Source organism: Phyllobates terribilis, unplaced genomic scaffold, assembly GCF_046119375.1.
Source record: "Phyllobates terribilis strain yellow unplaced genomic scaffold, ASM4611937v1 Scaffold_1__5_contigs__length_1240528914, whole genome shotgun sequence".
Lineage (NCBI taxonomy): Eukaryota > Metazoa > Chordata > Amphibia > Anura > Dendrobatidae > Phyllobates > Phyllobates terribilis.
Window position 1 is genome coordinate 742,839,255 of NW_027362761.1, and position 11,346 is coordinate 742,850,600.

General features: G+C 44.6%; 1 protein-coding gene across 2 annotated transcripts in view; it reads left to right on the forward strand.

Moving 5' to 3' along the window:
* Positions 1 to 9,528, forward strand: part of ARRDC2 (arrestin domain containing 2) — a 103,193-nt gene extending 93,665 nt beyond the window's left edge. Inside the window, exons 1-8 of one of the 2 annotated variants that reach the window (XM_073636858.1) lie at positions 3,018 to 3,404; positions 4,204 to 4,270; positions 4,557 to 4,704; positions 4,871 to 4,973; positions 5,999 to 6,255; positions 6,629 to 6,791; positions 6,881 to 7,032; positions 7,947 to 9,528. In XM_073636858.1, coding sequence (XP_073492959.1) covers positions 3,131 to 3,404; positions 4,204 to 4,270; positions 4,557 to 4,704; positions 4,871 to 4,973; positions 5,999 to 6,255; positions 6,629 to 6,791; positions 6,881 to 7,032; positions 7,947 to 8,000 — 1,218 coding nt within the window. In that variant the 5' untranslated portion in view covers positions 3,018 to 3,130 and the 3' untranslated portion in view covers positions 8,001 to 9,528. Of the gene's footprint in view, positions 1 to 3,017; positions 3,405 to 4,203; positions 4,271 to 4,556; positions 4,705 to 4,870; positions 4,974 to 5,998; positions 6,256 to 6,628; positions 6,792 to 6,880; positions 7,033 to 7,946 lie in introns of those variants that run through there. The other variant, XM_073636859.1, reaches the window with a different exon arrangement.
* The last annotated feature ends 1,818 nt before the right edge of the window (positions 9,529 to 11,346 follow it).

Below are 11,346 nucleotides of genomic sequence, written 5' to 3' on the forward strand. Positions count from 1 at the left end.
TCTATCTCTGACATAGTTTGAGCTGAGTGTCATCTGAGTGTGATCAGATTCTCTTGCCTGAGACAATCGCAGCAAAGGTGCAGAGATGTCAAACTTAATTTCTCCATCTGCTTCATTGTCTCTGTGAGCGTACATCAGATGACATCCGAGTGCAGTATGACTTTTCATGGATGCGCTGTAATCCGAATATTGAAGCCACATGCGGCATGCTGCGATTGTTTTCTCATGCCGAATGCTGGGAATAATGCTGGAGTGACAGAGGCTTCAGATCTACAGCCTCATTTACATATCAATACAAACACTGATTTCTCAGTAACAGAGGAAAGGACTGGCCATGTAAAGGTATCGCCGGACTTGTCTTTGTAAGAGCTATGTGTGCATATAAATAATTTGGGGGTAAAGTCCTGCTGACAGATTCCTATGTACTAATAAAACAAGTGGGGCATTAGGAGTAATGGGATTAGGGTGAATGGGATTAGGTGTCGCTGACACCTAACCCTAGCTTTAGTAATGAATAGGTGTCAGCCAGGCACCCTCATTACTAAACCTGTAAGTAAAGAGTGAAATAAACAGAGAATAAAACACTTTATTTGAAATACAACAGACACATTCTTTAATCATTTAAATTAACCAATATACTCACCCCAGGTCCGCTGGTAATCCAAGGGTTAAAGCGATGTCACATATTTCATTTTTCAAATATCTTTATTTTGTACCAAAAAGCATTCATTGCTGTACAAAATCGCGGCAAAATGTGCACTTTTGCTACAGTGTTTTTGCTGCCAAGAGATGCAGAAACCTTGCAGAATTGTCTGCAATGTAATACTGAATGTGCGCACATAGCCTTACAAGCAAGAATCTCTTCTTTGTTGGGGAGTTTATGACGTTTTCCTGAAGTGTTCTTTGCAGCTCTCTGATTGGACAGTGCCTAGGTTGGAGAAATTTCCCTCAGGATCCTCGTCAGTGAGGTGACATACGTTTTTTTTTTCCCTGAATTTTTTTAGGCAGTGTTCCCACAATTAGGTTTTGGTGTATTTTCACTGCATCAAAAAACACCGCACCTTACAGTTCCCGCAAAGTGGATGGGATATATAGAATCGCATGGCCATTGTGCTTTATTTTACTCCGCATACACTGACCTGCGGTGCATGTTACAAATCCGCAACGTGTCAATATCTCTTGCCGGTACGCGGAGTTTTATCTGCAGATTTTCCCCATAGACTTGCATTAGATGTGGAAAATCCACAGGGGAAAAATGCACATGCGCTTTTAGTGTTTATCCACTGCAGAAACTAATCACAAACACATGTAATCCGCACATGACTGTATCTATAAAGTTGTCAAAGCCAAATACCAGAAAGTATCAAAACCAAAATAACAAACATGACATCCCAACAAGAGACAAACCGCAGCATCAAAAACCTGATAAAAATGAGTAAAAAACCACAAGTAAGGCTGTGTACCCACTATGCGTTTTTTTTTAAGCGTTTCCACAGCAGCAATTCCGCTGCAGAAACGCTTAAACGCATGGTAGAAGGTCTGCAATGTTCCCCAATTTACGCCGCGGATTATCATTGCGGAAAAATCCACAGCACTACCAATTATTTTGTGGAATCGCGGCGATTTGGCCGCCATTGACTTGCATTGAATGGCTTAATATCCGCATGAGTACATGTGCACACGCGGATATGAAGCGATTCAATGTGCGGATGGTACCCGGGTCTGGAGAAGAGGAGACTCTCCTCCAGACCCAGGTACCATAGTACCTGTAAAAAAAAAAGAATAAAATAAAAAAAACATTATACTCACCTTCTGGTGGCCCCGGTCTCCATAGTGATGCGTCTTGGCTCCCCGGTGGCTCGTGATGGAGTAAAAGGACCTTCCATGACGTAATTTAGTCATGTGACGGGTCACGCGACCGCTGACGTCGGCCATCCCGTGACCTGTCACATGACTAAATGACGTCATGGAAGGTCCTTTCACACAACCGTGAGACACCGGGGAGACCGGACGCATCGGACAAGGAGACCGGGGGCCATTGGAAGGGGAGTATAAGGTTTTTTTTTTTTTTTTAACTATTACTTGGTCACACTATATAAATCCATGCCGGTTGCCGGCTGTATGGATTTATATAGTGTGACCAAGTTGTCAAGCACTTTCCAAGTGATGCTAAAATCGCTTGACAACCCGCATGCGCAAATGCAAGTGAAGAACGCTTCACATCCGCATGTCCCTGGCAGGAAAACGCATGTACAATCCACATGTACAATCCACGTGTACAATCCACGTGTACAAACCGCATGTACAATCCACGTGTACAATCCGCATGTACAAACCGCATGTACAATCCGCATGTGCAATCCGCGTGTACAATCCGCATGTGCAATCCGCATGTGCAATCCGCATGTGCAATCCGCATGTGCAATCCGCATGTGCAATCCGCATGTGCAATCCGCATGTACAATCCGCATGTGCAATCCGCATGTGCAATCCGCATGTGCAATCCGCATGTGCAATCCGCATGTACAATCCGCATGTACAATCCGCATGTGTTTTTTTCTGCCAGGGAGATGCAGAAACGCTCAGGAAAAATCCGGAGCATTTCTGCATGGTGGGCACATAGCCTGACTGATTTAATAGGTGCAGGAAAAACTCACCAAAAGCTCATGCGGGAAGGGACAGCTAGAAACATATGAACAGCAAAGTGCATTGTGTATAGAAATGACTTGGAGAGAATCCGCGGCAGTAGGGCTGTGTGCACACTGAGAGCGGTGCAGCTACTGACACTGACGTACTCGCACCGGGTGACCTCCGGCAGTAGTAGCGTGCAGCCCTGGTGTACATGGTACAGGCCGGACCGGTCATGCAGGACTGTGCGCGGGTTCAGGACAGGACCATGGCTGAGGGCAGGGTGTGTACTAGGCTTGTTTTCCACAAGGCAACCTGGAGCCGCCTCCTCCTATTGGGTGTGCCCGTTGAGCCACACCCTTCTTGCTCTACCATTGGCGGGAATAGTGTTGTTGATCCCGTATGGACACGCCTCCCTGAGTCCCCGATATAATGGGACGGTCTCTCCGCTGCGCGGACCTGTATACACGGACTGGGCATCACCGGGGCACACGGCTGCAGGATGATCTTTGATAAAGTGAAGAAGTTTCTTGTGGTCCTGGACTGCTCTGAGGAGGACGCTCCACCCGTGTTCAGCAGCGGGACCTCGGTGTCCGGGAAGGTGCTGCTGGAGCTTGTGAGCGCTGCTAAAGTGGAGTCGGTGAAGCTGCACGCTGGAGGCTACGCCAAGGTGCACTGGACGGAGTCCCGCAGCGCCGGCTCCAGCACGGCGTACACCCAGAACTACAGCGATGAGGTGGAGTACCTGCAGCTGCGGGAGAGCTTACTGCAGACAGGTGAGGACTGCAGACACTGCCCCCCAAGCGCTCTGTTATCAGCCATTAGGCTGTCTGGTGGGACCTTACCGATGCCCCTGGTAGCTGCTCTCTGTTATCAGGCATTAGGCTGTCTGGTGGGACCCTACCTATGCCACTGGTAGCTGCTCTGTTATCAGCCATTAGGCTGTCTGGTGGGACTCTACCTATGCCCCTGGTAGCTGCTCTCTGTTATCAGCCATTAGGCTGTCTGGTGGGACCCTACCTATGCCACTGGTAGCTGCTCTGTTATCAGCCATTAGGCTGTCTGGTGGGACTCTACCTATGCCCCTGGTAGCTGCTCTCTGTTATCAGCCATTAGGCTGTCTGGTGGGACCCTACCTATGCCACTGGTAGCTTCTCTGTTATCAGCCATTAGGCTGTCTGGTGGGACCTTACCGATGCCCCTGGTAGCTTCTCTGTTATCAGCCATTAGGCTGTCTGGTGGGACTCTACCTATGCTCCTGGTAGCTGCTCTGTTATCAGCCATTAGGCTGTCTGATGGGACCCTATCTATGCCCCTGGTAGCTGAGCCCCCTGCTGCCTCTCTCGCTGCAGCGCTGCTGACAGCTGTGGCTTCTGTACTGTACTTAGCAATGTGGTTTCCTGTCACATTATAAACGGAATCATTTAAAGTCCGAGCATGTGACAAACCTCAAATTTAAAGGTACCGTCAAGTGTCCCTTTAAACAGGAAGTGTAGCTGGTGTACTCTTGTGGGAGGAAATGCGGCAAGAAGCAGTTGACATGCACTTATATTTCTTTGTTTTGTTTCCACACAGACAACGGCGCCCTTCATGTTCTGCCAGCAGGAAAGCACGAGTTTCCCTTCACCTTTCAGCTGCCTGAGTGAGTATGTTACCTCCTCCACTGTAGTGCTGGCCTGGCACCTTGTGGCTTGTCAGATATGAGCCAGGTGGCTGGCTTCCTACCATCGCCCATCCCTTGGTGTATGATCCTTGCTTGTTTATTACATAGTGTCCCCCTCACTGTAATGGAGCCAGCCCGTCAGTAGCTGGAGAGAATAGAAAGTATGGAGGCATGCCAATTCCTGGATGGGGATCTCTGAGTTCACATATTCAGTTGCTGGCAGTTCAACAGATGTCTCACGCTCGCTGCTCGTCATGTCTTACAGGAACTTGGTGACCTCCTTTGAAGGAAAGCACGGATGTGTTCGCTACTGGGTCAAAGCAAAACTGCACCGCCCATGGTCAACAGTGAAGAAGACAAAGAAGGAGTTTACTGTGATTGAACCCATTGATATTAACACGCCAGACCTACTGGTAAGATATAGGTGGTGTCCTGGTACAGTAGTAGTCTTCTGGTAGTCATAGAATAATGAAGTCTTGTGCATTACAATAGCAGTCGATTGGCTCTGTCCTCCATGTCTTAGTTGCACATAACTATAGCTGTTTTTTAACAAGTGATGTAAACCGTTTCTTTCTTCAGGCTCCTCAGGCGGGCACTAAGGAGAAGGTTGCACATGCCTGGTACTGCAACTTGGGTCAAGTCACTGTCACTGCCAAGATTGACCGGAAGGGATATACTCCAGGTACAGGCATTGCATTTTCTACATACAGAAGGCTTTCTTGGATATCTGCCACATAGCCCTCTTTCGTTTATTTTATCTGTCCCCTTTTCAATATTATGATCCTTTAAAAGTCTCGTTTACAAACTTGGATGATGTGGAAACAAACAGCTGTGACAATTAGACGTCCACTCTGGGCACGAATCATTAGCTGCACTTTTACTTAAAGTGCACTGGTCAGCAGGATTGTGCTCAGTAAACTACATACACTGTCAGGAGGGTGACATTACACTGATTAATATGATGCCTTGGTTGATGAAATCCGTCCTGTGGTCCTTGTGTAATCTTTACTTACAATTTGGAGAAAAAGATATGCCCGTACTCCGGGTCGGCCTGTGGGGGGGCGCTCTATTTGGTGCTCTCCTTACATATTCATCTGTATGCTCTTATGACAGCTCACTGATCCTTCACTGACTTGCCTCCTATTTTGCTTAGCCCTGCACTACTAGATGCATTATGTAATATAGGAGGCAGGTCAGTGAAGGCGCAGTGAGCGGTCATAAGAGCGTACAGATGAATATATAGGCAGAGCACCAGATAGAGCGGCCCCCTGGAGCACAAGTATATCATCTCCAAACTGAAAGTAAAGATTACACAACAACCACAGGATGGATTTAATCAACCAAGGTATCATTATAATCAGTGTAATGTCGCCCACCTGACAGTGTATGTAGTTTACTGAGCACAAACCTGCTGACAGGTGCGCTTTAAACTTTTTCTAGAGTACATTCGCAACAAATTTTGCGACTTTCTGGAAAGATACACAAATGATACAACACAATTTGAAACTAATTAGACTTAAAGGAAAGTTGAATATGGCACAAAATATGAAATGTAGTAATCGAGCCATTTTAATTCCAGCGGGGGCACCCAGTATCAGCGCTGTTGGCTTCTTCATAAACCTTTCTAAACATTGTGCCAAATAGATAGCAATCTAAATGTAAGAGGTTATAAACAGGCTAACTTTTCTTTCAATTTTCTTTCTCTAGGTGAAGTCATTCCGATTTTTGCCGAGATTGACAATTGCACCAGTCGAACAGTCGTGCCTAAAGCGGCCATAATACAGTCTCAGACATTCATTGCACGTGGTACATTGAAACAGAAGAAATCTATAGTAGCTACTTTGGCTGGAGATGCTGTGCCTGCTGGAAAGCGGGAGACTTGGCATGGGAGAGCTCTGAAAATCCCTCCACTTGGACCCTCCATTTTACAGTGCCGGATTATTAGAGTGGAATATGCTTTGAAGGTAAAAATTTGCTCACGTTAAATACTAAGGGTGCAGTCAGACGGCCGTATAAATGGGGCAGAGATCGTAATGCAGTGAAGGTGATTCTCCCAGCCGACAGCTGCATAGAAATGCATGAAGTGTCACGCTCCGGTCAGTAGAGCCTCTGGCCAGTCCATGCACTGTTCCAATCTCACTCCGATTTATACAGCTGTCTGTGCCCTTTGGACTTCATGGATCTGCCTATTTGCCAAAATTCTGTCTTGTATTGCACCAAAAAACTCAAATTACAAACGCCACATTTATTTTTCTTGTATAGATCAGTAAATCTGCCCCAGCATATTGAGACTTGATTAGGTGGAGAATAGGTTATAAAGACTTTGTCTGTCTTTAGGTGTGTGTAGAAATTCCTGGTTCCTCAAAATTGCTCTTAGAGCTGCCGTTGGTGATTGGCACTATTCCACTCCATCCTTTCGGGAGCCGCACTTCCAGTGTGGGCAGTCAGTACAGTGTTAATCTGGACTGGAGGTACTTGACTGCCCCAGAGCAACCAGAACGTATGTATCTAAGCAATCCTGTGTCTTTCTTTCTCCCCTACCCCTGTAAAACACTCTGAAGTATTTTAATTTCTAATCTCTTCTCACAGCTCCTCCTGAATATTCTTCCATTGTGTCAGAAGAGGAAGTTGAAAACCGGATCGCCCCTCCACGGCATGCTAGTATGGGCTGTATTCTAGAGGGGCCATTTTATGCCTACATCCAGGAGTTCAGGAACAGACCTCCTCCTCTGTACTCAGAGGTAAGCTTTAATTTTCTGACTTGGTTTTGTCTTCCTTTCTGAAACGCCAAACTTCTGGCTAAAACAAATGCTACCCCCTGCTTCATAAATACATTTTACCCTGTAGCTAGTTACATGGAATAATGCTGACATTCATATACACATGTGGAGTCTATCCAACCTGTTCCTTCATTTTTAGGCTTAGAAGTCTTTACTAAAACATGGGCCATTGGCCATAATGGGTGCGTGTGCTGTCCATGGCGCATAAGTGCCTATAATTCACTTTGCCAAACTAGCCCTAAAATGAGGATGTGTACAATATTATAAGGCTGCAGTCTCATCGACATTCGCAGCTTGTTATCTGGCAATCTCTGGAATTGCAGCTAGACAGCATAGTATATGGGAATATTTATGCTGCCCACAGATCCTAGATCACACCGATGGCCTTCCTGATATTGAGCACTTTAAACGGGTTATCTGCAACTTTTAGCATGGCCTATTCTTAGGGTAGGTTGTTGTCTGAGGTTGCTGCACCCCACCGATTAGTTGGTGCTGGCTGGAACTGCACAGCTCGGTCAATGGAATAATAGCTGTGGCTAGGTACTGCACATCTGCCCCCTATTGATTCAAATAGGGGGCAGATTTGCAGTACCCAACTGCGACCACCATATAGTTGACAAAGCTGTGCAAATCTGCAACTGAGCAGTTCCAGCTGATCAATGGGGGGTACCCAGTGTAAGACCCCCTACTAATCAGACATTGAGGACCTAGCCTAATGATAGGCCATCAATGTTAAAGTCCCCTTTCAATTTTTATATTTTCTGTACCATTCAAGGGCCAGGCTCTGTCTAGAACTTGCTGGCTTTTCAGTCACTTAGGACTTTAAAACTGAATATTGATGTAAAATATAAATTAATACAATGTTTTTTTTGTAGGTTGATCCAAATCCACCCACTCCAGATATACGTCCTCGTTGTATGACCTGTTGAAGGATGATGCCCAAGAGGCAGAGGTGTATCTACATTTCACTTGAAAAAATTATTGCAAAAAATGAAAGTGCCCCCTTCCTTCCATAAGGATGGCTCATTGCATCTGTGAGTGATGAGACTGAAGGCCAATTCAGAAGTGGGGGTGGTCTTCTTGCAGTTCAGATCGTTTCATAAAACTGCGCTTACAATGCAGTCTGTACATGGTGAGGGTCCCTGAAATGAATATTGCAGAGGGGACTGGATTGGAGAAAGATGATCCAATAACCACTAACTGTTCTCTGGTCACTGAAGGCCTGGGGTGTGTAAGATTCTGCTTATCAGCACTACTGGTGGTTTTAAGGTTTTGTCCCATAATGAACCCCAAAGCTGTTGCCTTATTTTTGAGGCTTTAAAACTATCTTTTGATACATTAATCCCTCCTAGCACTTCTTGACTGGGGAAAAGTGCATATTATGCAGAACTTTATCTTTGTTTTATGGCTGAGACAATGTGATTAAACCAAGATCTTTGACTGTATACAAGGGGAGGACCCTACTGAGCCATTTCTTGCGGCCAGACCATTGTGGCACAAGACTTTTACCTCTATCGTACAGGTTAAGGAAACCCCTGTTTGATGGAGGACATTTTGCAAAATTACCTCTTGACGAAGAATTGCATAAATGTGCTCCGTAAAAGCAATCATATCATATATGAACACCAAAAAACATATCAAATGCCTTATGACTTGTAGTCACTAAGAATGTGGTGGCTCTGTCAAACACGCTAAGCTCTTGCTCTGAATACAGGGTTGTATTAGGTGAGGTCAATGAAGTGGGATTTTTTTTTTTTTTTTTTTTTTGGTATGTGAAGCACAAATGTACTTTAGTGTTTAAATGTGACCCTTTTTACAGTATTATGGGATGGGAAATGCTGTGTTAGATTTAATGTGATATTTTAAACATTATGTTCTAATGTGCCTTAAACTTACTCTTTCTCTGACTGTACTCTTCTGAGAATTTTTTTTTTCTGTGTGCTTTTATTTAATGCTGTAAGATTGGTTAAATACCACACCATTACATTGCCTCTTGCATTAAGTGTATGCATGGACCCATAGTTCAAATGACCATATGAAATCATTCCTTTTTGGTTTTGGGAACTGTACACAGCTGTATCTGGCTTCTGTTAAAGGGGAGCCACACTGCAACGTTGGTTGTGTCACAGAAGCCAGTGACATGAATAGGATCTTGGATTATAGCACATTGTAAGTAATTTTATTTGGGAAACTAGTGCTGCACAATGTGGATGTGGACAGAGCCCAAGTATGTAAAAATCAAAGCTTTTTTTATGGTAAGAGGCACACTGCTGAATCTGCGATGGCATTATTATTGCACTTTTATTATGTTACTGTATTCAGATAAGGTCCATGTGCAACTTGTGTTAATTGATTCACTGTGCGCTTTATACGCCAGAGTATGTGTGTTTTTTGTATGCTTTTTGTATTGACTAATTACTAATTTAGTTTTTCATAAAATAAAACTTTATACTACTATGAAGTTGTCCATACTTATTCCACAAATTTGAGGTGGGGGCAGGGGATTCATATCTTTTAGAATTCTCATCACTGCTTCAACCATATCAATGTGAGAAACCCCTTCCCAATGTAATTTTTCAACCTTTTTCCTATGCAATTATGGGCTCTTCTCTTCCTGTGTGCTCAGCAGTTTTTCTATAGTGACCAGAAAGCAACAATTTGCCAGTAGAGCATTGCTGCAATTTTCCTTTACTCCCCAAACCTGTAGGGAATAATCTTGCCCCAGTAATGGCACGTCACGACGCAGATCGAGCTATTGAGCTTATCTGTACATCGGTGGCTGCAAACCTTTCCAGCCCCCAGAGAAACCACATGGCCGTGATGTAGTCCTTGGTTATGAATCGGCTGAGAAGCACTAAGGGGATGGAGTTAAAACTTCCATTGGACCATCAGAGCACGCTCCTCATCAGATACCTCATTCTGCAGCCAGCAATAAACAGTGTCAGGCCTTCACATGTCTTTAGAAAAACCATACTGGTGCCATCAGTGGTTCAGCTAGTGCTTTTCCAGTATGGATAAAGAATTACAAAGCTTCTCCTATACTTTGTTAAATTCAGACAGCTCACAGGTACCATTCATTGCTGGAAGAAAACAATGATCTCCAGCTCCAGTAAAACCATTTTATTAAAGAAACTTTAAAATGACATCTATGAGGGGCAGGATAATAAAAACTTGACATACAAGTGCTACGCGTTTTGGACGTGGCTTCGGCATCCTTTGTCAAAGTCATTCATGTGCTGTACGTTTTTCACAGACCCAGAGACTTGTATTGACCCTTGTCATCAATGTTGCCGGAAAAAAGACTAACATGACTGTTAACACTAAAACATTGTGTCGGGGCTGTGGTGGCCATTTTAATATGTGAGGGCTTTGATGAACAATGTATGGTGGGCTTTGGTAGACAATATACTGTTTGGTGTGCATCATACTGTAGGTGCTTTGGGGAATATACTGTGTGGGGAGCTGTGGTGGACATCATGCTATATGGGGCTTTAAGTGGGCTTTATACTACGTGGGGGCTATAGTGGCCATATTACTGAGTGTGGGGGCCATTATACTGTAAAGTTTGTGAGGGATATCATACTATGTCGATATCTTACAGTGTGGAGGTTGTGGATGATCTTACTGTTTGGGGGTTGTGGTGGACATCATACTGTATGGAGGGGGCTATTAGGCTCATCATACTTTGGAGGGGGGGAGCTGTGGTGATGATCAATGTACGGAAGGCTGTGAGGCATCAAACTTTGTGTGGGGTTTGTGGTGCCATCATGCTGTGGAGGAATGTGAGGATATCGCTCTGTATGTGGTCATTATACAGCGTGGAGGCATTTTTTGGGAATCACACTCTATGGGAGGCATTTCACGGGTATCATAGTGGGTGAGAACACTAAGGGGCTTCAGTAGGGGCAAAATAACTGTGTAAGTTGGGAAACATATATATCGCCATGTCTTTAAAAGTTGGGAAGTATGCCCTACTGTGACTGCTCCTATGTGCTGTGATAGAAATCACTGGGCCCCATAGCAAAAGGCCTATGTACGCCCCTGCTCAGGAGCATTATTACAATAAAGAGGCACTGAGGGTGATTATATAAAAGCACAATGGGGGATCATTATCATTCTAGGGCAGCATTATTATTATTACAAGAAAGCTTAAGGGTGTTATTATAATAAGTAGGTATGGGGTCATTATTATAAAGGGTCAAGGGGATAATTAAAGCACAGGGCACATTATTACTGTAGAGTGCTGTTTAACTGTAAGGAGGCACAGGGGAGCAT